General features: G+C 36.1%; 2 protein-coding genes across 2 annotated transcripts in view; one reads left to right on the top strand and one right to left on the bottom strand.

Annotated features, from left to right (window-relative positions):
- Window positions 1–8,853, top strand: part of LOC104613456 (uncharacterized) — a 31,633-nt gene extending 22,780 nt beyond the window's left edge. The window contains exons 8-11 of the mRNA XM_010281282.3: window positions 3,033–3,262; window positions 7,101–7,179; window positions 7,277–7,414; window positions 7,845–8,853. Of these exons, the coding sequence (XP_010279584.1) occupies window positions 3,033–3,262; window positions 7,101–7,179; window positions 7,277–7,414; window positions 7,845–8,048 (651 nt within the window). The 3' untranslated portion in view covers window positions 8,049–8,853. The remainder of the gene's footprint in view (window positions 1–3,032; window positions 3,263–7,100; window positions 7,180–7,276; window positions 7,415–7,844) is intronic.
- Window positions 8,854–10,044: 1,191 nt separating this feature from the next.
- LOC104613455 (eukaryotic translation initiation factor 3 subunit E) lies at window positions 10,045–19,220 on the bottom strand. The gene is made up of 8 exons (XM_010281280.3): window positions 18,924–19,220; window positions 18,650–18,798; window positions 16,658–16,885; window positions 16,454–16,575; window positions 13,687–13,906; window positions 12,836–12,978; window positions 10,485–10,622; window positions 10,045–10,378 (listed from the first exon to the last, which is right to left on the bottom strand). Exons 1-8 carry the CDS (start codon window positions 19,129–19,131, stop codon window positions 10,258–10,260), a joined length of 1,329 nt encoding a protein of 442 aa, XP_010279582.1. The 5' UTR covers window positions 19,132–19,220; the 3' UTR covers window positions 10,045–10,257.
- Between the last annotated feature and the right edge of the window lie 4,449 nt (window positions 19,221–23,669).

Below are 23,669 nucleotides of genomic sequence, written 5' to 3'. Positions count from 1 at the left end.
TGTTAAAATGAAGTACAGCATCTGAATCTTGATGGTTGCAACTTGGATAAGAAAGGAATCTCTAAGGTTGGGGAGTATTCAGAAATAGTGAAGGAAATATATACTCTCCCTGTTTTCTGGTCCCATAGGGGAAGGCGATTCAACGAGAGTAGAATTGATCTGTAACTCCTTTTCATTTTAATAAAATTTCTTTTTCTTTATCCTTCAGAAAAAAAGGTAGATTTGAAAACTGTACTACAGGGGCTTGAGATGGGCAAAACACAAAATTACCGAACTGTAGGAACCTCATCATTGAAGGTGAATTCATGTGTCATTACAGCATGGCTAGAGAAAAATCAGGAGGGATCTTTGGATGTATGGACATGCTTTTTGGCAGATTCAACAACTGGTGAAGGAGATGAGAGTATGTATCAAATGGGTGTCTTGGTCTGCAAAGAATTTTGCAGATGGTCTGGCCATACAATGGGCAACAAGGAATCAGATGTTTTGGCGTCTAATACCCAAAGGAGGGAATTGTAATTGAGACTATATAGGTGATTATCCATGGCTAACCATATTAAAGGTAATGAGTATTGTACAGACGTGCAGTTTTTCACAGTTTCTCATCAGAAAGGAAATGAAGTATGCTGCCTTCTTAGCTCATACATACCCCCATGCTACAAAAATCATGTGGAAATGGAGCTAAAGCTAAACAAATATGCTCTTCCCATTTTTGAATTTGCAGATCTGCTATGGTGCATTATGCTTATTGAGGAAGGGGTATACTGCTGCACCTTGAAAAAGTTTCAGGAAGGAGAAGAAATTTAGAGAGAGAGGGAGGGAAACCAATTTCATTCAAACTTCATTCAATCACTAACTTCCAATGAAAGAGAATACAGCCATTTAAAGAAAGAGGTGTAAGTTGTAACTATTAAATATTATGAGAGAGGTCTCATCTCATGCCTCATGCTTGTACTGCTTACAAGAAATTAATAAAGTTCATTTTACTTATTAAATATCTATTTCAAGAAAGAGAAGTAACACTGATCTTACTCAATCCGTAGAACAACCCTGATCCTACTCGCCATTTAATCTACCTTCTAAAAGATAAATAAAATACAAAATATCCTGTAGCACCTTCTTTGAGCATTCTCTTTCTCTTCTTCCTCTCTGGTTCCAAGACTTGTTCAAGCATGGGGTGGGCTAAGAGGTCAGTCAACTAGCTTCAAGTGAGGGACTTGACACCAAAAGAGAAGGTCTAGGACTTATGAGATGGTTGGCTAGGCTTGGGATTCTGGGGTGGGCACACATCAAAGCCTTCTTTTTTTGTGTGGTTACCCTATATATCCTGTCTGTAATATAGAGCTACCATCCAATGTTTTCTAAATATGTATCATGGTTGAGGGTTAATCTTAGCAAAAGCAGGTGGTGTTTCTCAATTTTAAGAATGAATAGTTGGAGGGTTAAGCCAATTTCCTAGGTTCTGAAGTGGGTTACTTTTTGAAGTGTTTGCGTTTGCTGGGCTGTGTGTAGATCCCCTACTTCCATGATTTGTTTGTGGAGACAATGAAAATGATTTTACTCTTAGCAAAAGTAGAAATTTCCTTGGGAAGTAATCAAATCCACATTTCATCTTAATTATTTACGATATAATGTTGTTTAACCATTGATCCAAGTCATTAGTGTTGGAATTTTATGTCTTATGCATGCAGCCTTGCAGAATTTTTTTTAGTTAATGACATTTCTTTATTGTTCATATTATATGCTCTTTATTTGCATTACTATTTTTCTGATCAATAACCATCAGTTTTGTTAAAATTACATAACAATAAAGTGTACATATATACATCTTCCCTTTTGAGAGATAACCTATTATCTCTCCCCTTTCAATTTTTACAATTGTGCCCAAAATTTTTGTTCTCTCCCCACCCCTTGCTTTGCTAAAGTATAAGCCATGCAGTTAGCTTCCCTTTGCACCCTTTATTTTACTTCCGTATCTCTTGTAAGTCCATAGAGTTGCTTCTCTATCTTGTCTTAGCAAAGCTTTCATTACAACCATAATCTCAGCCCTTAGTGAGTTTCCTGGATTCCCCATATTTCTCTTATAAAAGTTGAGTTTCATGAATCCCTTTGCTGGTGGCATCCAACTTCTACACACTATGCTCTTTTTTGAGGATGGGCCTACAAATTCTCTCCATTTACTCAATGATCCTATTAGAGACACTTTTAATTACTGCTTCCTTATTCCTGTCCTTTTCCATGAAAATTCTTGCATTCCTTTGTACCCAAATTGTCCAAATGATAGCTGCCTTGGTGTATCTCCACATTATCCTTCCCCTTTTCTTTGGCCACATAAAAGTTGTAGGATAAAAGAGGCTTGGTGTGCTTGATGAAGGAACCTACCCACACCTAAATAAAGAGAAAAACCAATCCCAAATACAAGTAACAAATGGATAGGAGATTAATAAGTGATAGCAGGTGCCACCATTAGCTTTGCAAAGGACACACCAATGAGGAGATAAGCATTGATCAGGTCTACTATTTTGAGCAAATCGCAAGTATAAATTTTTCTCACAGAAAAACCTCTCAGATGAGAGCTCCAATTCTAGGTGGGATAGGTCTACACCAAACCTCTTTTGCAGGAAAAGTTTGTAGGGGAAGGGGAGATTGGGTTACAACCTTAAAGAAAGAATCACGAGAGAAAGAAGCCAAGGAGATGGAGTCCAAATTTGACCATTAGACTTAGAAGGGTCCAACAATACTTCATCAAGGATTTGTAGGAGGTTGAGTACACTAGGGAGTTTAGAGTCCCTAAAACCCCTTCTGAAACCCAAATCCCAATCTTGAGGAGGTAGGGAGACTAAACTTAGTCATAGTTTCCCCTTCGTAGGTAGAAATAGCAAAAAATAAATGACAATTGATCTTTTAAGGGAGATTGTTTTCTCCATACATAGAGAAGGAGAATGAAATGAATTGCTTTCCATGGAGAACCCTTTATTTATACATGTATTTGAGCAAACATCACATTCCTAATTTCTGTTGTACTTCTGCAGGCAATTTCTAGAAGAGCTACCTTACATGAGATGATAAGAGATTATGGACAAGCAGCTAGTGATCTTGAGAGACTTATATCTATTCTTGAAAAGCAACCAGATGATGGAGCCAATCAATCTGGAACTAGGTCATCTAGCAGTGTCAATGATTTAAGACAAGCTCGCCTTCGACTTTCCACAATGGAAGAAGAAGCCAAAAAAGGAATACCCTTGGATATGTATCTCATCTTGTAAGTTATTCTCGCCAAACTGCAAATTATATGATCTACAGTTAATTTTTCAACTTTGTGCCCACAAATCCCCCCGCCCTGGTGCCCCATACAAAAAAAAAAAAGAATGGAAAAGAAAAAATTGGCTTGGGGTTGTCCAAGACTCTCATATGGATCCCCCATACAAAATATAGGAAGCCATTAACTTGTTAGGAGAAAAAGAAAACCCTAAAATATAATATGCAACTCAATTCACCAATCTAGGAAACCAATGAATACTGGGTTTGCTCTTCTCTGTATGCTGTGAATCTTGCTTCTCTTATCTGGTAGCATAGTCTCCAAATATGGATGCCAATGCTAGATTCTTTTATAATGGAATCTAGTTAGGAAATGCTCCAAGGGACATTGCTTGGTATAATGGTAAAATCTTGGGCAGACATGCTTGAGTCTGAGGGCAGCCACTTTGTGCAAAAAAAATGCCAAGGGTTAGGACTGTACCCACTGCCCAGTCTACCTCTCCTAAGACCCCAGATGGCTGGGTTGGGTAATGCTCTAATCTGACCCAATTCTTTGATAAATGGTAGAGAATATTATATTTCTATATTGGAAAAGAAGGGAGAGCCCCATATTACTACACATCATCATCATCATCATCATTTAAGCCTTGTCCCAACTATATGGTATCCACTACGTGAATCCCATTCTGCCATTCTGTTCTGTTTGGTGCTATTACCCATTGTTATCATACACCAGTACATCTAGTACAGTTAATATAAAAGAGACAATATATTAGTTTGATGGTATTGGGGGAATTTTCAGAAATTAGGAAGGGAATGCCTTGGCCCTTTTCTCTGGCCCGATTGGTGAGGGTGACTCTCTTAGGGCTAAGATTTTAGCACCCTTGGAAGGGATTCAAAGGGCAAGAGAACTGAATATTAGGAGACTGATTATTGAAGGTGATTCGGAGGTAGTGGTAAATTGGTTAAAGGAAGATAAGATTGGAATGTGGAAATACAGCAATGAGAGGAAAAAGTTCAACTGGTTGGCAAGGGATGTTGAGATAAAGTACAGCTGGGTTAAAAGAACTGCAAATTCCCTCGCTGATTGGCTAGCTAAGCAAGGGGTGAATAGGGATTCTTTGTTTTGGTCTTATTTCTAACTCTGTACTTTTTCTTTTCTTTGTTTTGGGGGAGTTAAGATAGTTCACCTCCCCCTGCTTTTCTCTAACTAATTCTTAGTTGAATTCAATAAAGATTTCTGTTATATATATATATATATATATATATATATATATTAGCTTGATGGGATGCCTCTAAACATCAATGTAAGGACCTTTTATAAAGAACAGTGTTATTGTCTTTTGGGATTTTCAAAATGATTTAATCATCTAGTTCGAATTATCCAATCAGATTATTTCTTGATCTTGAAAAACTTGAAGATGAAGTGGAAACTTTGTCACGAACCATTGTGCCCTGACCCAAACTGAGGGCGCTGATGCTGATCACCAATTATTTGAGGAGGTAGTGATTGGAAAGATAGGTATGGATTTGAGCAGGAGGGGGGCTAAGAATGATTTAGATGTGGTTGAAACAGCAACTTTCAAAAAATCTCGTGGAGGTACTGGAATAAGATATTCACATACTGTTCACGTCACCAAAGTTTTTTCTAGGTTAAACTTGGGTAGGTAGGGGCTGGTCTTACAAAGAACTACAAGAGGGTGTATAAGATAAGGGGCAGTAAGACTACTATGCCGACAAGCAAAGTTGCTGATGATGAGGAGTCTTGGGTTGTATCTAACCTGGGTATTCAGCTGGAGACTCGTCAGCATGAAGAAGTAATAGATAGCGGATCTGTTTCTACTGCAAGAGATCTTGATGAGAGACTTGAAAAGGTGGAGAAATCTGGAAGTATTTCTTTTGAGAAAGCTGCTAAAAAAGATGTAGATTGGCAAAAGCCTTGTCCTGTTCTTCTGGGGCGGTGAGGAATTTACCAGGAAACCCTTTGAAGAGTTTGAGAGGAGGAAGAGGGAAGAAGGCTCGAAGAAAGATGTAATTGGAGGTGTGGGATGAAGATGATGATGGGCAGGGGGAGGTGTTTGAAGGGAAAGATTAGGGGCCCATTTCCACTAGGCTTGTTTTGCTTGCGTTGTAGGTTCTGTAAATCTGTCTGAAGATCTGGTCGTGGATGTGTTAGATTTCTATTTTGTTAGAGTTTTGTAGTTTGCTTATGTTTTGTGAAAGTTGTCTCAGTTCGTCTTTTCTTCTCTCCCGTGATATATTATCACCTTCCTGTTGTATTCTCTTTTTTATTTATAATGGAGTTGTTATTTACTTTTTTTCTTGAAGATGAAGCCTTGAAATTTAATATTATAGAATAGTAAAAGCAGGGACGTGGAAGGTATTTGATTGTTCAGGTTTAAATCCAAAGCTAATTCGATTAAGACTAATATGGATCTGAAATATCTGACATTTTATTTTTATGATAGGATCAAATCTGGATCCACCAAAATCCAAATCCCATTAAAGATACAATCTGACAACACTACTGATTACTGAATGCTTCTATAAAAGTGGTGCATATTTCTTAGCAGAGTTGGTTACTTGGTGTAATTACTTTATATTGTACTCATGGGTTGTAGTTTCAGTCTGACATCATGGATGACATTCCAGGTTTGAAGTATTATCTTATTTTATTATTTTATTTAATAGTATATCTAAGTTACAAATATAAATGTGCTTTTTTACATTGATGCTCTTTTTTTTTTTTTGTCATTAGAATATGATTGATTGGAAATGGGTGATGATTGACTGTTAATGAAAATCTAGCATAGTTTAAACTTAACAACAACAACTAATAAGTAGCTAGATAAATTGAACAAGACCCCCCCCCCCCTTTTAACTAGTGATATGCATCTTCGTTCTTCTTAATATAAAAGATTTTTATTAAAAATAAAGAAAAATGAGATCCTCCTTCATCTTCTCCCTCCTTCCTCCTCATCCCCCCCCCCCTCCTCTTAAGTAGGCTTATGCATCTTTGTGTTCAGGAGGCTTATGCCTCTTGCGTTCTGAACTATGCCTCACGCCTCTAGGTAGTGGAATGCCTTGCGTCATGCCTCCGTGTTTTAAAACATTGAGCACGACAATTTGGAATCACTTTTTGAAGGCCCTGAACCTGAGCTGGTGCATGCCCATCACAGTGAAAGCTCTGTTGGAGGAATGGAACATATCTGGGTTGACGAAGAAAGGGAAAGTGTGCTGGTCCTCCATTCTGTTGACTATTCTGTGGGCTGTTTGGAAAGAAACGAACAATAGGATTTTTTACCACAGCTTCTTCTGAAGCCAAGGTCATCAATTTGGCATTAGGGGCTATTAGAAGTTGGCAGCTTCTTGTATAGCTTCTCATTGTACAAAGGACCTTTTTTTGCTTTAATACAATTATACTTTTCTCAGAAATGGACTAAAAGTACAAAACAAGGAGAAAAGCCTACACTTGATTGTCAGGTTTCTATTATTCAATAACATCTCAATGCATGCCAAAGAATTTCAGAGAAAAACAACATGCAATGCACTGAAAGGTCAAAATCGGTTGGAAATTGTTATATTTATGTATCATGTCAATCTCCAAAAAACATTGAAAAAATCCATAGGAAATCTGTGAACTTCAAGAATTATGATTTTGATGGATTCTTTTAAATGCTTGACACTGTTGATACCATATTTTTCTTTCTGTTTCTCCATTCACTACTGTCCTCCAGGAATGGGGCTTTTTTCTTGATTCCCCCCCCCCTCTTTTTTTGCGTTTTACTGAATAAATATTATTTCAAGCTTCTAATGTAATTTTATCTTAAATCTTAATTTAGAGGGATTGAACCATCAAGCACAGCATCGGATATCAAGAAGGCCTATCGTAAAGCTGCCCTTAGGCATCATCCAGATAAGGTCTTTAGCCTCATATCTGCTATTAAAATTTCACTTTTGATTTTCAATTCTCTATGGTCTATGCTTGTTCCTAACATGTGTTTGTGGTGGAATATAGGCTGGTCAATTCTTGGTAAGAAGTGATAATGGAGATGATGGGTTGTGGAAAGAAATTTGTGCAGAGATCCACAAGGATGCTGACAGGCTCTTCAAAATGATTGGAGAAGCATATGCCATACTTTCAGACCCTGCCAAGGTTTACAAATCACATGCATCTAATTTGCATGTGGATTATGCATAATTGTGTTCCTAATCTTCGCATGGCTCTTTAAATTTCTGAAATTACTTTCATTGCCCGTCGAACCACTCATGCTGATATAGAGTAGCCATACTATTAAAATCCTTTGATCCCTTGCATCATGAAAGTAGAAATTTTGTACACGCACTCCCATAACAAGACACTGAACTTAATTTAGGCCAAGCAAGGTGCAACTTGGGTTTAGTTGAGCGTTTGTTAATTCTGAATGGGCCTAAGCCCAAAATTGAGGCTGATGTAGTTGGGATTCAACTTTGGCAACCCGACTTTGCACCCCTACCAGTCAACAACTCGATTACTTATCATTCCTTTCTATTTCGTTTCTTTCATATGGCTTGATTGGTTTTGATCTAGTAGTTTCCATTTGCAGCGCTCACGCTATGATCTTGAAGAGGACGTGAGGAATGCCCAGAAGAAAGGCAATGGAAGCAGCATCCCAAGGGCACAATCAGATGCCTTTAACTATCCATTTGACAGAAACAGCAGCAGGCGGCAATGGCGGGATGTGTGGAGGTCATCTGGGAACTCTCATACTCGTTGGTCAGAGGCATCTCGTTCAAACAGGTATTCTTGAATGGAATTGTGCGGCTTCAGGTCAGGTTATCAACATGGTCCAGGGCAATTAAGATAACCTTGTTATACAGCTCCATTATACATTGCTTTCCATTCCAAGAGTTGCAGAATATAGGCAACGTCTTGGGTCATTCCATAAAAAGAATGAAGAGCTTTGGCCCTTGGGTGGAAGTTGCAGATATTGAAGAGCTAGAGAAAGAACGAAAAAAAAAACCTCGTGGGAGGAAGAAAACAATACAGAAAAGGTTTTGACTCTGCTATCTTACATTGGCCATTTGTACAGCATACAAAGCTAAATGGCCTCAGTTGTTTCCAAGTTTTGGCTGATGCTGGTGAGGTGAAAGATGGGAGAAATGGGTTTTTGATGTACTTGGTGGGCTAAAGGGTCCACAAGTGCAGATTTTTTTTTTTTTTTTTGCCTATTGTTTGTGATGCTGTGGAAAAGTTGCGTGGGTGCGAATTGCATTTCTTGCTTATCAAGAAAGGTTCTGTCATGAAGTGTTTGGTTTGTACGTCGATTGGATGTAATTTGCTGGCACTGGAAATTGATGAAAAAGAGGAATCTAGACTAGACAACAGGCGGAATGGCAGCATCTGATTACTCTAGAGATTCTGAAAGTCAGTTTTGTTTGAATATGAAAATTAGTGATTAAATTATTTTTAATGAGTATAGCCTTTTTTGTTGGCTAATGTCTTATTGAGCAGTCACGGCCTTAACATCGGTAGCTGCCTCTCAGTCATCATTGGATTAATGTAGATTTTATCTCGTTTGATTTACTGATCTTTCCGTCTGGGATCTTTACCGATCTTTTCTTTCCTTCTTTTCATCTGGATCAATGACCATCCATATGATATTTCCGAGTTTACATTCTGTGAACCCACGGGTTCACGGGAAGCATGAACCCACCAATATGCGTTGAACACGTCACCAGTAATGGCTTAACAGGCAAGTTAACGGGAATTAACGGAGTTATCCTGTTAATATCCGTTTCATCGGTTGGGCCAGGCATTAAAAGAAAAAAAAGGAACTCACGAAAATCCTCTTAACAAGAGATCACCGATGACTGATGATTGATGAAGTTATTCCAGCAAAAGAACCAACAGGCGGCCGGCAGCAGCAACATTCACTTGGTAAATTTTCGTTTCCAGTGGCCAGCGGGAACAGAAAATCAGACACTACTGCTAGAGCTGGTTTCATTATCTACTTTTCCCAACTTGATTAGGAAACTAATGGTGCTGATTTGAAGCTTTAGGAGAGGAAGGAGGTAGAGTACCTCTGGCTCTGGAATCATTCAAAAATAAAAGAAAAAAATAATAATCATAAGAGCTCAGTTTATAGGGAAAGAAGAGGTAGGAGGAACAGTGGCCGATCTAATACGATGGTCGACGGTGGAGGGCATTACTGGGGGCAAGGGGATCTGTCGTTGAAGTTGCAACGGTGGTAACGTTGCTGGAGGAAACAGGGGATGGCAGGAAGAGAAAGAAAGAGGGAAAAATGAGGGAGAATGATTTTTCATGTAGATAACGTGTTTAATAACAAGTACGTTAGGAGCAGGATAAAGGGAAATCCGTTAGAAGCAGGATAATGAGGGAGAGAATGATTTTTCACGCAAACAGTACGTTATGCATTGCGTAGACTTGGTTTTTTGTTTTGGATAAAGGGAAATCTGGAAACGCGCATTAATAAGAGATGATTTTTCATGTAGATAATATTTTACGGCAGGTTCCAGTTTGAACTCGAGCATCTTTCATGGAGGAATTCGGAATTAGGAGCAGGATGAAATCATTTTATTTTCTCAGAAAAAAAAAATATATATCTTCCCTTTCTAATTCTACATGAGACTGGTAATTGCCATGTGATACGATGTATCACCATCCAAGTACGTCTCCATATCGGTTTGTCTCAACTTGAAAACTGGTGAATACTACATGTTTTGTTTAATAAGGTCATTGGTTGAAGAAAGGCTCTTGTATTCGGATAAAATAAAAACGAAATATGGCAATGGTAAAATGAAGATGGGAAACATTACGGGGCTCAAAGTCTCAAATATTCTGCGTATGTGTCTACAGAGCTTAATCAAATGGATGTTAACTATAAAAATTTCTTCTACCAATAAAAGGAATACATTTCGGTTGACAAAAATTTCTACTAGCACACTCAACCGACAACGGCCAAAGAAAAAATTGCCTAAAATGGAAAGGGATAACTTTCAAGCAACAGCACCACCCCGACTCCTTATCGAGCCCGAGTCTGCAGCTTCAAGAACCTGATTTGCCAATTTGTATGTACGCATCGAGAGTGACTTGGTGTTCTCTATGATTTGTTCGTACCTGAAGAGAAAACAAGATTTGTAGTAAGAGAAGTTGGTTCTGAGAGAACAATCTATAGAATGAAGCTCAGTAACATTACTTTGTTTTAAAATCATTGTTAACTTACACATTGAGATGGTTGGGTTCCATGACAACAGTCCCAGATTTGGAATCAATCTTAGCATCGAGCTTTGCATTCCGTACAAGATTCACAATCCATCTCTCAGCTTCATCATAATTCAAATTCAACTTCTCAGCAAGCATCCTAAAAAATCCAAAACAAAAGAAATTAAATCAAACTTTAATTCCAATTTCAAGCAACGAGTGGCTAAATAGTGTGAGGGAGAGAGAGAGAGAGAGAGAGAGAATAGGACACAAAACTGTTAAAGACACCATGGGAAAAAGAAACATACAACAGGGCAGCCTAATTCTAAATCCATTAATTTACAAAGCATTCAGCCAATCTTCCAGGACTGCTTTTGGATATAAACAGAAAACCATCTTAGCTAAATTGTAAACAACAAAAAGAAAAAACTCCATTGCAGTATTGCACAATAGGATACTTTTTCATGAACATCTCACAGGTAGTACATGGAAAAATTGAAGGGTAGGACGTATAACCCATAAAGATTTTCTTTTTTTTAATCTGTGGGATGTATAAACTTAAAACGTCAATTTTGAAAGGCATTTTCAAGTAATTTCAGATATAGTCAAGACAGCTGCATAATGGCTTGGGAGTTGACACACCAGTTGGTGAGTGGTTAATGTAATGCATCACATACAAATAAGGAAAAAAATGGTGTATAAACCAAGGCATTCCCTCTCTCTCTCTTCTTTTTTTTCTTTTACTTATCTAGCACAATGTTTTTGAACCATCGTTGACCCAGACGGTCAGACCGTTTAGCCTGGAACCCGTCCAAGCAACCGGTTCCATTTCACCCCTAACCCGTTCTTGGGTCAAAAACCATTGACTTTGTCAGAAAACCGCTGACCCAGATGGTCAAACCATCGACTCGTTTGACCCGGACAGCGGTTCTGACCCAGGAACTCTCTTCGTCAGAAAACATACAAACTCAGATTTGAGGAAGAAGAAGAAGAGAGAGAAGAAGAAGAAGAAGATCTGAGAACTCAGATCCGTGTATGTTGCCGCCGCCTCGCCGTTGCCATTATCGTCGCCGGTGAGCATCGAACTACCCTCCTCTTCCTTCTTCCCTCCTTCTTCCTTCCTTCCTTTCCTTTCTCTTCTTTTCTTTTTTCCTTTCTCCTTTCTTTCTTTCTTCTTTCTTTTTTTCTTTCTCAGCCGACAACATCTCCTCTCCTTTCTCAAATCTCATAACTCATATAAAATAGTTGCCCTAATATGCAAACCGTCTGAACCATTCGACCCGGACAGTCAAACCGCTGACCTGGAAACCGGTAGGTAGAACGGTTCCATTTCCGGGTCGGTTTTTAAAACCTTGATCTAGCATTAGATATAATGGCTCTGGGTTACATGCTGGACCACAAAAGCCATGCCAAAAAGCTGAGCAAGGCTGAGCAAGGAAGAATCTATCTATAGAGACAATTTGTCAATGCTAATGTGATAGCTTGGAGATTCCAAGTCAAATCAACAGTGCATGGGAGAAAATATGAAATGCTAGGACAATTAAGAGGAAATGTAGCAGTGGACTACCAGAGCAAAGTGAAGGCAAATATAATTTTTAATATATATATTCTTTAAAAAGACTCGAGATAAAGAGACAGTACGAATAAGCAGTCAATCAGGAAAAGATGAAAATATAGTACAGACCATGACTGAGGCAAATGGGTAACTTGAACTCAAGTTTAAATGTTTACCAATCAGAAAGAAAAAAGTCAACATGTTATTCATCAATACACGAATCTAGCAATATCAGCCTAGCCAAAAAAACTAGTAATGTCATATCATAACAAAAAAAAACTCTACATGTTATTGTTTATTAATTGATACACTAAACTAGTAATATTATAAGCCACATAGGTCACAATTACATCTGGAAGTTTAAATTGAATTAAGTATTTTCTGCTCCTAATTCAGAAATAAAGGAGAATAATTCAAATTGGAACATGCCCAGAAGCATTCCTAAAGTAAATGTCAAATACAGGAACTGCAGTATAATCACCACCAATATTATCAACCGGAAAAAAACAGGACAAAAAGAAAAAGCAAAAAACAAAACGAAATAAAGGGTCCACGCATACACACACACACACACACCAAAGGGCCATTACTTAGTATAATGGTAAAACCCCGGGCTAACAAGCATGAGAATGCAGGTTAGGCCTGAGAGAAACCACTTTGTACACCAAAAAAGACCCAAGGTAAGGGTAAGGTCTGTATTCAGTCCATCGGTTCCAACACCAGATAGCCAGGATACAAAGGGTTAAAATTAAAAGCAACAGCTACTCACAATAAAAGTTAAATGGAAATGGTTCAGGAGTCAAGAAGCTCATACGCACCCCATATCAATGCACTGATGTATTCTGCAATATGTCTCAAAGATAAACAAGCGTGCATTTTCAAGGAACTCATCCCTCAATGGGACTGTAGAGAAGTTTCCTTCTTCAACTCGTTTTCCGAGGAAGGGATCATTCAATATCACCTGTATAAGAGTTTTCAACTTCTTAGCTTAACATACACTTTCAGGAAGTATGCATCCGGAAATCCAATAGGCAGCAGATGAGCAGATGTTGAGAAAATGAGAAATTGACACAAACATTACAGCACTTCCCAATCTCCCCCACCCCACCTCCATCCCCCAATAAAAAGAACCCAAGTGTTGACTGCAATGGCTTCTTACAAATAACTTCTAGAAATGAGCAGTAAGTCTCCAAATTAGAAAATCAGTATAAAACCATAAAGCACTAGAAACTTTGATGCACTGTGGATCATTCTAGTTCAAGACTTCAAGTTGGAACTAGAATGTACAGATGTCCAATAAGCTAATGCATGTGGATTTTTGGCTTACAGCAGTCTTAGTTTTAGGACATTGCAAGTTCATTATTGCACTTCTCTTTTACTAATTATCTTTTTACCAGATAACAATACCAATAACAAATGCAAGTAAATTGTCATACAGCGGCCTTAGTCTTAGGATATTAACATTTTGTTTTCTAATGTATGATATGTCCATAACTCCATATACACCAATATCCATGTAGTGCAGCATATATTGACTTATAAACAAATACATAGTTTAATTTGTGTACAAGATTTGTATATGCCCAAACCCAAATCTATGTAATGCAACATATTATTGATTTACCATCAAATAGCAAAAAGCAAGACAGTTTAAGGCCAGACAACTCACATCCTCACACTCTCGTAACTTCTTTTGAGCACCATCAAAATCATAGTGCACATACAAACATTCTAAAAATTCTGTGATGGGATCTTTGTAAGAATACTGCTCTTGCTGGATGACTTTGATAAATTCTTTCAGCTGAGGTCGCCTTCTTTTGTTAACAATAAAGGCAGTGGCCAAATAACGTAAAAGATGAGGGGCATTTGTCTGAATGGCATTTATGTACCTGTAGAAAGAAACCTAACTTTAATACAATGCTGAACTTAACTAAAGTGCAACAATAACATTAACTGCATAGGATAGCATTTTTTGGTAATAAAAGAAGAAAAATTTTATTAAAATGGAAAAAGAATGTACAAACAAAGGTAACAACTAGTCACCCAAAAGAAGAAGCAATGGCCTAACTCCCAAAACCCAGACCCAAAATCTTAAAAAAAAAAGCAACCACAAACAAACACAAAAACATTCACCCCCACTTCACACACAAACAGCATTCTTCAATGACAAAAAAAAAGACTCGACTCTCCACGAACTTAAAAAGGAAACTCTTTGCTTCTGCTAACTTTCTTTGATTTCTTCACCTTAGTAGGTCCAATTCAAAACGAACCCCCTTCCAATCTTATAAACACTTTTAATTAATACTTAGATTGTTTGAGAAAACTTCTAGCTATTAAATCTTTTAGCCGCATTAGACCTCTTCTTCTAAGCTTCAAAGATCTTTGACCATCTTTCCAACTCCAACACCACATTTCTCTCAAAAAAAATTGGTCCTGCACCATTGCTGGTTTGTAACAATAGCCATTTTTATGTCCTTTCCATTTCACTTTTCATTAAATGCTTTGTCGCTTGGAACTTGCAAGAACGCCCCTTGATTCTTGAAATCATCATAATGATGATTCAAGAATCACCCCTCTTGCATGAGATCCAAGGCAACTATTGCATGCTTATTTTGAGGGAGTGTCAGAAAACACAAAATTTTGCCTATTTCCTAACACTGGTGTGGCAAATACATATAATGGAAATGTCATGAAGTCAAATATTAGAAGCCATGCCAAAAACCAGTTAAGTTCAGAATTGTAGATGATATTTTCATTGAAGTATCATAAAAGAAAGTCATGGATGATTAAGGGTGTAGAGAAAACCTTTAGGAGAAAAAAAACAAGGAACTACAATTAACCTACCAGTCCTACCCTTACCAACACAAAAGTTCCCCTCATTCATCAAAAAAAACACAAAAGTTCCCTCCCACATGCTCATACTCTGGCTTAAAAGTTTGCAGGCTTAAAGGTGTATAACACATACACTGCTTCAAGACCCCAAGCCTTCTATAGATCAATCTGCAAAAGCATTGCTTCAACAAGCTCAATTTTCGAGGAGAATAGTGTCGACAGAAGATAGCTAGCATGAACTTAATATAAACTCCTTCCTCGGAAATTCTCAATCTCTTGATGGACAATTTAGCATTTTCCATTCCTATAAATGTCTCTCTGTAGTCTGTAGTCTGTAACTCTTTTCCAATTTATGAAAATCCATTCAACTTTGCATTGCAATCTTAATTTGCTTAGAGAAAAGAAACACTTGTTCCAATTAATGAAGAAAAACACTTCTTCTATTCAGCCCCTAACACAGTTCTCTTTGCACAACTGGATCTGCTATATTATATAGTACAAAAATAATTGGTAAAACTCTAATGTCTATAAGCTCTCTGTGCACAAGTTTAGGCAACAAATGCCCTCCTCAGAACAGAATAGGTCCTAAATATGGCTGTGGGATTGCTAATTTCACTGAGCAGGGCGGCCACTTTGCAAATGGTAGCTCCTAATGATTGAATGGGTGCTGCTATTCAGATGGTAGCGACAAATGCAGCAGCACATGTAGGCTACTTTTACTAATAAAAAAGTGTGGCTTTCCTAATGATTGAATGGGTGCTGCTATTCAGATGATAGCAATAACTGCAGCACATGTAGGCTACTTTACCAATCAAAAAAATGCAGGTCTTCTAATGATTGAATGGGTGCTGCTATTCAGATGATAGCAATACCTGCAGCACATGTACGCCACTTTACTAATAAAAAAAAGGTGGGCTACTTTTACCCCAAACTTCTTGTACAAACTTTTAACTTTCGCTTTGTTTACTGATTAAAAATTTCCACTTATTATTCGCATTGATTATAAACTCCAATCATGATGTAACTTTCACCTATTCTCTATACTGATTGACAGACAAATGGACATATTCTAGAGATTTTTAGAAAATTCCAGATATACTGATTGAACTCTTTTAGGGGACCTGCATGCTTTTTTTCTCATTTTCTTTATGTATCTATTACTTTTTATGACAATGTATTCCCTTAACCAGGCAAACCTAAACCCCAGGTAAACATACATTCTTGGGGGATATTAAACATGGTGAACAATGATTTTGATTACCCATTGTTTTTAATAGTCTTGCTTACTCAATTATTATAAGCATGTAAAAAACTCAAATCTAGCATACCATACTAAAAGCTAGAAGATCCACAGAAAAGTTTACAAAAGGAAGATTATTATGTTAACATTATGTTTCTTAATCTTTTGAAGTTTGAAAAATAAAAAAAGGCTTTGCAAACTGATGGCCTTTCTTTATTTTATTTTATTTTTGGATAGGGTAAGAAAACATCTTTGAACTTGGCATATACAAGAAAAACATCATGGATATTCAGATTTGAAGAAAGCACCTTAGAAGACATAAAAACAAGAATGCAAATGAGAAAGATAGGGTAATATGGTAGACCTGTCATAGAAAAATAGATCAATGAGACCATTTTTGCCACTATCATGGTTGAAAAATATGAAAAGGCTCCAATGCATTAACCATATTCTACTTTGCAACTGATTCAATGGTGATGTAAAATTCTGCAAAAAAAATAGCCAGTAAAGACGATTAAAGAAGGCAATAGGACTGACTTAATCCACTAAAGCAGGAACCAACACTAACCTTTGAGTCAATTATTTCTCTCAATCGATTAAGCTCTTCAAGAGCAATATCCCAGTTTTGCATCAATATCTCTGCTGCTAGCTTTCCCCATAATGCACTCAAACTCCTGTCGGTGTTTGTGCACAAAGCTCGGTACTGATATAGATAGTCAGCGGCACCAGAGTAATTGCCACATTCAAACTGAAATTTGGCATATTGATATAAAGCTTCTATCTGGTCTGGACCAATCTGCTTGTAAAGTTCAGTAAGTAATTAGTAAAAAAGCTACGTGATAAACCTATAAATTATTCAAATAATGTGGTGATATGAAGATGAGAATTATGAAAACAAGTGGCTCCAATGCCAGGGTAAACATTTTTTTTGAAAGGTGCATATTAGGCACCCTGGGTGCAGAGACAAGGCATATTTGAAGACATGCACCTCGATTGAACCCTAGGTTGAAAAGCCACATGCCTGGGCTAAGGTGGAGGCTTGCAGTTACTATTTTATATACTGTTTCCATTAAGGCATATTTCCATTAAAGCCTTTATAAATTTTCCTTTGCAGTTACTATTTTATATACTGTTTTGCGTTTTAATCCTTTGTAATAGTCTATTGACTTCTAAATAACCTTTTATTGCTGTCTGTGCCCTAGTTCCGATCTATTAATTTTTAAAACAAAAATAATGACCTTGAATATCCAAAGAGTAATGCCTTGGTTGTTGCAGATAGGATTCATGCAGCAAAATTTCCACTAGAGAAACAATAAATGCAAATACCCAAAATTTGGATTTGGGGTGCCGCCACCTTTGAACCCATGCTGTTAAGGCCCCAACTTCGACCTCATTGGATTAGGAATGCAAGTGACATCTTGCATTGAAATGATGCAACTAGGAGATAAACAAACACATTTGAGTAATTCACATGGTTGAATCGTATAGTGCTTAAAGCACTTGATATGATCCATATCTGTTTCCTTTCACTTTGAATTTGAATTTTTATATGTCATGCTTATGTATTTTGGACTAAGCTAATAGCTTTTTAAAACATGTAATTTCTTTTAAAATTCCGTTTGCAGATTTTTATGTATTAATGTTATTATTTTTTTATTTTTTATAAAATCTTGTGCCTTGATTTGCCCAGGTGTGTGACTCAGCAACCTTGCGCCTTGAGCACTAGAATGCCCTTGTGCTTTTATAGTGCCTCTCACATTTAAAAAGTAGGGAGGAAAACATCTTAAAAAAGAAGACATATAAGAAGATAAGTCACCTATATAACAGATCAAAAATAACTAAAAGTGCACGTTAAGGTGCCATAAACATTACAAAGAATGGTATAGAAATTTTTCTCAACAACAATATTACTATCAAAAGAAATTGCTCAACAACTATAAATAAGCTAAGGTCGTTCCACAGTTCCACTTCATCTCTACAATGCATGTAATTCAAGGGCAATGCATTTTACTCTTCTTCCTTTTATTCAGGGGTTGTATAACTCAATTGTTGAACTTCCAAACTTAAAAGCATCAACTTGATTTCCTTATCCCACAGAAAAAATGCCCAAATTGCAAATGGTAAAGGTTTTTTTGATAGGTTGCAAATGGTAAAATTTCAAGGCCTACTGTTATTTTTTTTCCCTTCAATAGTGAACATTTGAAACTTAGCTTAAGAATGTTCAAATATTAGTTCCCTTTCCAGCTAGTGATAAAGATCAGAGTAAGACACAGGTCACAGTAGTTCTGGCAACTAAAACTATAATTTCTTTTAAAATCAATGATGCCTCAGTTTTAAAGCAGTGAACTGAAGTAAATAACAAATAAGTCAACCATTTTTTCTATAATTCCTTACATAAGCTAGAAACTTGGCAAATTTAAGCACAAAAGGGGTATGTTGCATGGACCAACAGCCAAGGTCGCAAAATATATTTTAGGCATTATTAATTAGTAATTTTACTAATTAAGACAATTCGAAGTGAGTTAAAAAAAATAAAGTGAAGATAAAAGATTAGACGAACCTGGAATCGATCATTCAGCATCTGGAGATTGTACTGTTTATCATGGCGGAGTTCCTGAACCAAGTTAGGGTTTTGCAGAAACGAAATTAGTGGTGCGGCTTCCGGAGATTTCAATCTCTCAAAAACCTCGACACGCCTATCAACCATATCTGCCAAAACAAAACCCAAATTCAAAACCTTCAAAAATCGGACAAAACAGCAAGCTCAAAGCAGCTGCAACAGCAATAACAACCATGGTAAGAACTCGGTCATGTTCATGGAGAAAACGTCGAACCTTGAGGAACCTCTTCAGTATGGTAGAGGCTCTTGTGAATGTCCATAGCGTAATCGACCATATTAGTCTTGTTAAGAAGCTCGATCTTTGCTTTCAGGATCTCGTCATCAGGGTAAAGCTGACGCTCCTGCAGAAATTCCAACAGAGGGAAGACAAGATGACGGTCGAGGTGAGGGGCGATTATTCGAGTGAGATCATAGTTCGCCATGGCTGCAGCGGCAGAAACCCTAGAGTAAACCTCTCTGTCAGAGAGAGAGAGAGAGTGGAGGAGGGGGCAGAAAAGGAGTGTATAAAACCTAGTAAGGGAAAGGATTACATATCGGATGGTAACCGGCCAACTTCCCTATCATAGTTATTGTGTTGCTCGGCCATGCGAAGGATTGACCAACATCTTTGTTTATTGGTCGTTCGATTAGTGGGACCTATCCATCAATGATCAGGAGCAGCGAATCTCTTTTTTTTTTTTACGCCTTTGAGCCAATCTCAATCTATATAGAAAGATACAATTACAATTTACAGTCAACACGGTAGATTGGTTGCACATAGACCTGTTCATGGGCCGGGCCGGCTCGGGCTCGGGCCGGGCTTTTACTTTGTATTAACAGATTTTTCTAAGGTCCGAGCTCGAGCTCGGCCCGACCATCGGGCCTACAACTTGGGCCCGAGCCCAACCTTCATAAAAAGCTCGAAGCTCGAAGCCCGAGCCTGGGCCCGAGCCCGAAATTTAGCCCATACTGTTACTATTGCTGAAGCGGTTGAATAGATAGAGAGAGAGAGAAATTATAAAGAAAAGAATAAAAAATGTATATATTAAATTATAAATATATATTTTAATAAATATTATATTATTTATATATTTTATATAATATATAAAATACATATTATATATTTTATAAAATATATAATGCTGAGTCAGGTCAGGCCGGGCCGGGTTCGGCTTTTTTTACAAAACACAGTCGGGCTTACTGTGTTAGGCCCGAGGTCAAGCCCGCGGGCCTAATTACATGACCAAGCCCGATTGAGGTGCGGGTCGGGCCATCGGGCTACCCGGCCTATGAACAGGTCTAGCTGTACATCTTTTATATATATATATATTAAAACAAGCCAATAAAGAAGTCTCTAAATTTTTTTATGTTTTTAAATTAAATAAAATTTCTCTCACACGTTTCAATAACCTAAATAATCTAATAATATTAAAATTTCTCCTAAACAACATTTCCCACTATTTTCAACTTTTTCTTAAGTTATCTCTAATTTAGTAAATAGTTTTTCTCTTAAATTATCTCTAATTCTTGTTTATCTTCTCCCCCACTTTTTATCTACATCTATTTAAAGAAAGTTTGAATTAAAAAATTCAAGAATTATTTGAATATTATAACAAAATTATATAATAACTTTAAAATATATATTGAAAAGGCAAAAAAAATATAATTGATTTAATAATATTCATATATTAATAATTATATATTTTTACAAAATTCATCATGTAATTATGTACAAACAAAATAAATTGTGATTTTCTAGATTATTCAATCTAAATGTTATTCAAATAATAAAAATCCAACACTAAAAATGAAATATTATTTAAATATTTCAATAAATAAATATATTAAATAACAAAATATTAAAATTAATATTATTAATCAATTAATAATATAATTTAAATAGTTACTGAATAAATTTGAATTATAATAAATAGATTAAGATTTTAAACATTTAGTTAAATAACTAAATATTTTAAATAACGAAATATTTTTATTTTTTTTATAAAAAACATGTATATATGATGAAAATAGTCGAAAAGATACTTGTAGTTTTTGTTTTTGTTTATTTAAATTATTATATTTTAATTTTATTTTAATAATTTATTACATTTTAAAAAATCAAATCGGATCGAATCATATTCAAAAAATCTGACTTCCACATTGGATTTGAATTTAGGCCCATGTTTTATCATATCCTATCAGATCTTCAGATTGGATTTACAATTAATAGTGTTGGATCAGATTTGGATATACTCCTTATTCAATGGATATATCCACCTGCATCCCTAGTCAATGGGTTGGGTTGAACCTGATGTGCCCAAATCGATTGGGTCAGTTTGGTTTTCAGTTCATGATATATTGTCACAATTCTTATTAGGTCGGAGCCGGTTCCACCTTGTCACGAATTAATTTGGAGTCGGGTCTAAAATTATGGACATTGAATTAGAAATTTGTAAGTCTAATGTGAGCTCAGGCTAGGCTACAGTATGGGCTAAAGCTTGGAGTAAAAATTTGTAGGGCCAGGCCCATACCAAGTGTAAAGACAAAACTTAGGACCAAGACTAGAATTTTTTATTAAGCTAGGCCTTTTCATCCACACCTCTTTAACGTCTCAATTGAAATCGATGGAACAAAAGCAAATTAACATTTTAAAACATTTCCTCTTCTCTCCAAGAATTCAACCACTTCCTCCCATCCCTGCCCCCATTTCCCCAACCTCTTTAATAGTATACACTTGTTAAAATGTCTTAGTTAAATGTATTTTTTAAGATTTTATTAATTATTTTAAAGTTATTATTTGTAATTGTAAATTTATTTATTTTAAAATGTGAGTAATTAATGTAATTTAAGTATTTAATTAAATTAATAATTAATTTATTTACCATAGTTTATTAATTAAGTTAAATTAACGAATTAAATAACACTAAACTAATTTGTTTTATTTACTCAAATAATTAACATTAAATCTGCCTATATGAATAAAATTACTAATGTATTATTGTATTCTACCCTGCACTTTGCTAGTCTATATCTATATAATAAACAGGAAAGAGGAGAGGTGAATTAGTGTATTGTTGTATTAAATCTGCCTATATGAAGGGTCTTGCTCCACAATGCTCACACGAAGGCTTCTCATCTCTTGCTTCTTACACGTGTGGATAATTTTTACTTAAAAACTAAAATATAATAATATCCTTTATTTTTTATATTAACACTTACCGTTTTTAATGTTGTTAAAAACTTAAAATTACATTTCTACCATTAGTGTTAAGTAATTCCGCATCATTAAAGATGGTTGCTTGCTACTTTTGTGATTTCTAACAAATCTTCAACTTGAAGCTCTAGGGATGTCTTTGTAGTCTAATTCCAATCTAATTCTTTGTCATCATACGCCTTGCTCTCTCCCTAAACCCCCAATATCGAGGTACGTATGTATTACATCTTTTTTACATAAAAAAAGCTCAAATGTCAATTCTAAAAACACAACAATTGATCAATCATAGATTGGATGTTATTTTCTCAATTTGTAAAGGAGACTCAAACAAGGTTTCATGTGAAGCTATTCAACCAGATTTTGCTACGGTGTGTGTTGATAGAAAGTTCAGGTTGAGGCAGAGTTACCAACCCATATGACTTCTTTGTTATGTTTTTGTTTGATACTAATGGTAAAAGGGTAAAAGCTACACCCTTCAAGCTAGGGCAAGATTAAGTTCCAGAATACCAACTGTCATTGATGGTACCAACATTATTGGTTCTCTTACTAATGAATTCAAAGAGTTACTTAACTGATATGTTTTCTCTTTCAAAATAATTTTCTTCTTTAATGAATAATGTAGATATTTTAATTTCCGTGGGAAGTTTTAGCTTGATAGGAAGTTTTCCTGAACTTTCTTTGAGTTAAATTGGAGGAAGGTGACAGCAGTGAAAATCAAATGCATAATTCACCGATCGAGCAAGTTAAATTGGAGTAACTTGGATATATAAACCTTGTGGATAAATGAAACTAACATGATTTTGTTGGATGCTTGCTTGCTTCTGCAACCTTCATGTGGTAGTTTATCTAAGTGTCAAGATTACTTATAATTTAATGGTTTTAAACTTTGTTCTTTGTCTTCCCATGGTTTGCTTCCTAAATATTAATTTCAATGGATGTTCAATTGAACTTGAACAATTTTTAATTTTCTTAATTATAAGGTTTCTCATAAATTGCTTAACTTTATTTTACCTTTTCAGTTTTACTTGTCTTGGAAAGAAAATCATCTAGGCTAAAATGGAGGTGGGGGGTTTTTGGTTTAAAGAAGTTACTTTTAGTTGGTAATGCCTAAAGCTTTGGTTTTGCTTCCTGCTTGCTCAATTTTAGGCTTTTAAGATGAACAATGTAAGCTGTTCGTGAAGAAGGTGAACATACAAATTCATGAAAAATCAAATTGAAATCCCCAACTCCAAAATCTTACATATTTCAACCTAGATATGTTAATGCATACATTAATTGAAGAATATAATCCAATCAATTTCTTGACTAATTGGCTATTGCCAACCTTCAACACATGATAGGAACTTAATGCATTGTTCTGTTTTGTACAGTTTGCACATAAATATTTCTCTCTTAATTTAGTTTCTATTGGTATCAACTCTTAATTAAGGGTGAGAGAGAATATCTCCATGTGCTACTAGGGATCGAATCCCACTAGCACAGGATTTGGGGGAGGGCTAGGGGATGGACCAAGATTCAAAGTATCGGAAATGTCAAGTGTACCAAAAATGCAATTTTAAGAGACGTATTGGGATGCACCTTGGATATGCATGTGTATCGGAGAAAAACTAAGATACACATACATACACTTGGAAATACTATAAATATTTTATTAAATCATAAAAATGCATCAATGACACTAAATACACGACCTCAATGAGGTGCATACACATTAAATTAATATATTTTAATAGTTTTATGAAGAAATATATTGTAGTTAATTATAAT

Source organism: Nelumbo nucifera, chromosome 7, assembly GCF_055504915.1.
Source record: "Nelumbo nucifera cultivar China Antique chromosome 7, China Antique-T2T, whole genome shotgun sequence".
In the NCBI taxonomy this organism is placed as follows: domain Eukaryota; kingdom Viridiplantae; phylum Streptophyta; class Magnoliopsida; order Proteales; family Nelumbonaceae; genus Nelumbo; species Nelumbo nucifera.
Note: the sequence above shows the minus strand (reverse complement) of the source record. Positions and strands in the feature narration are given on the sequence as shown.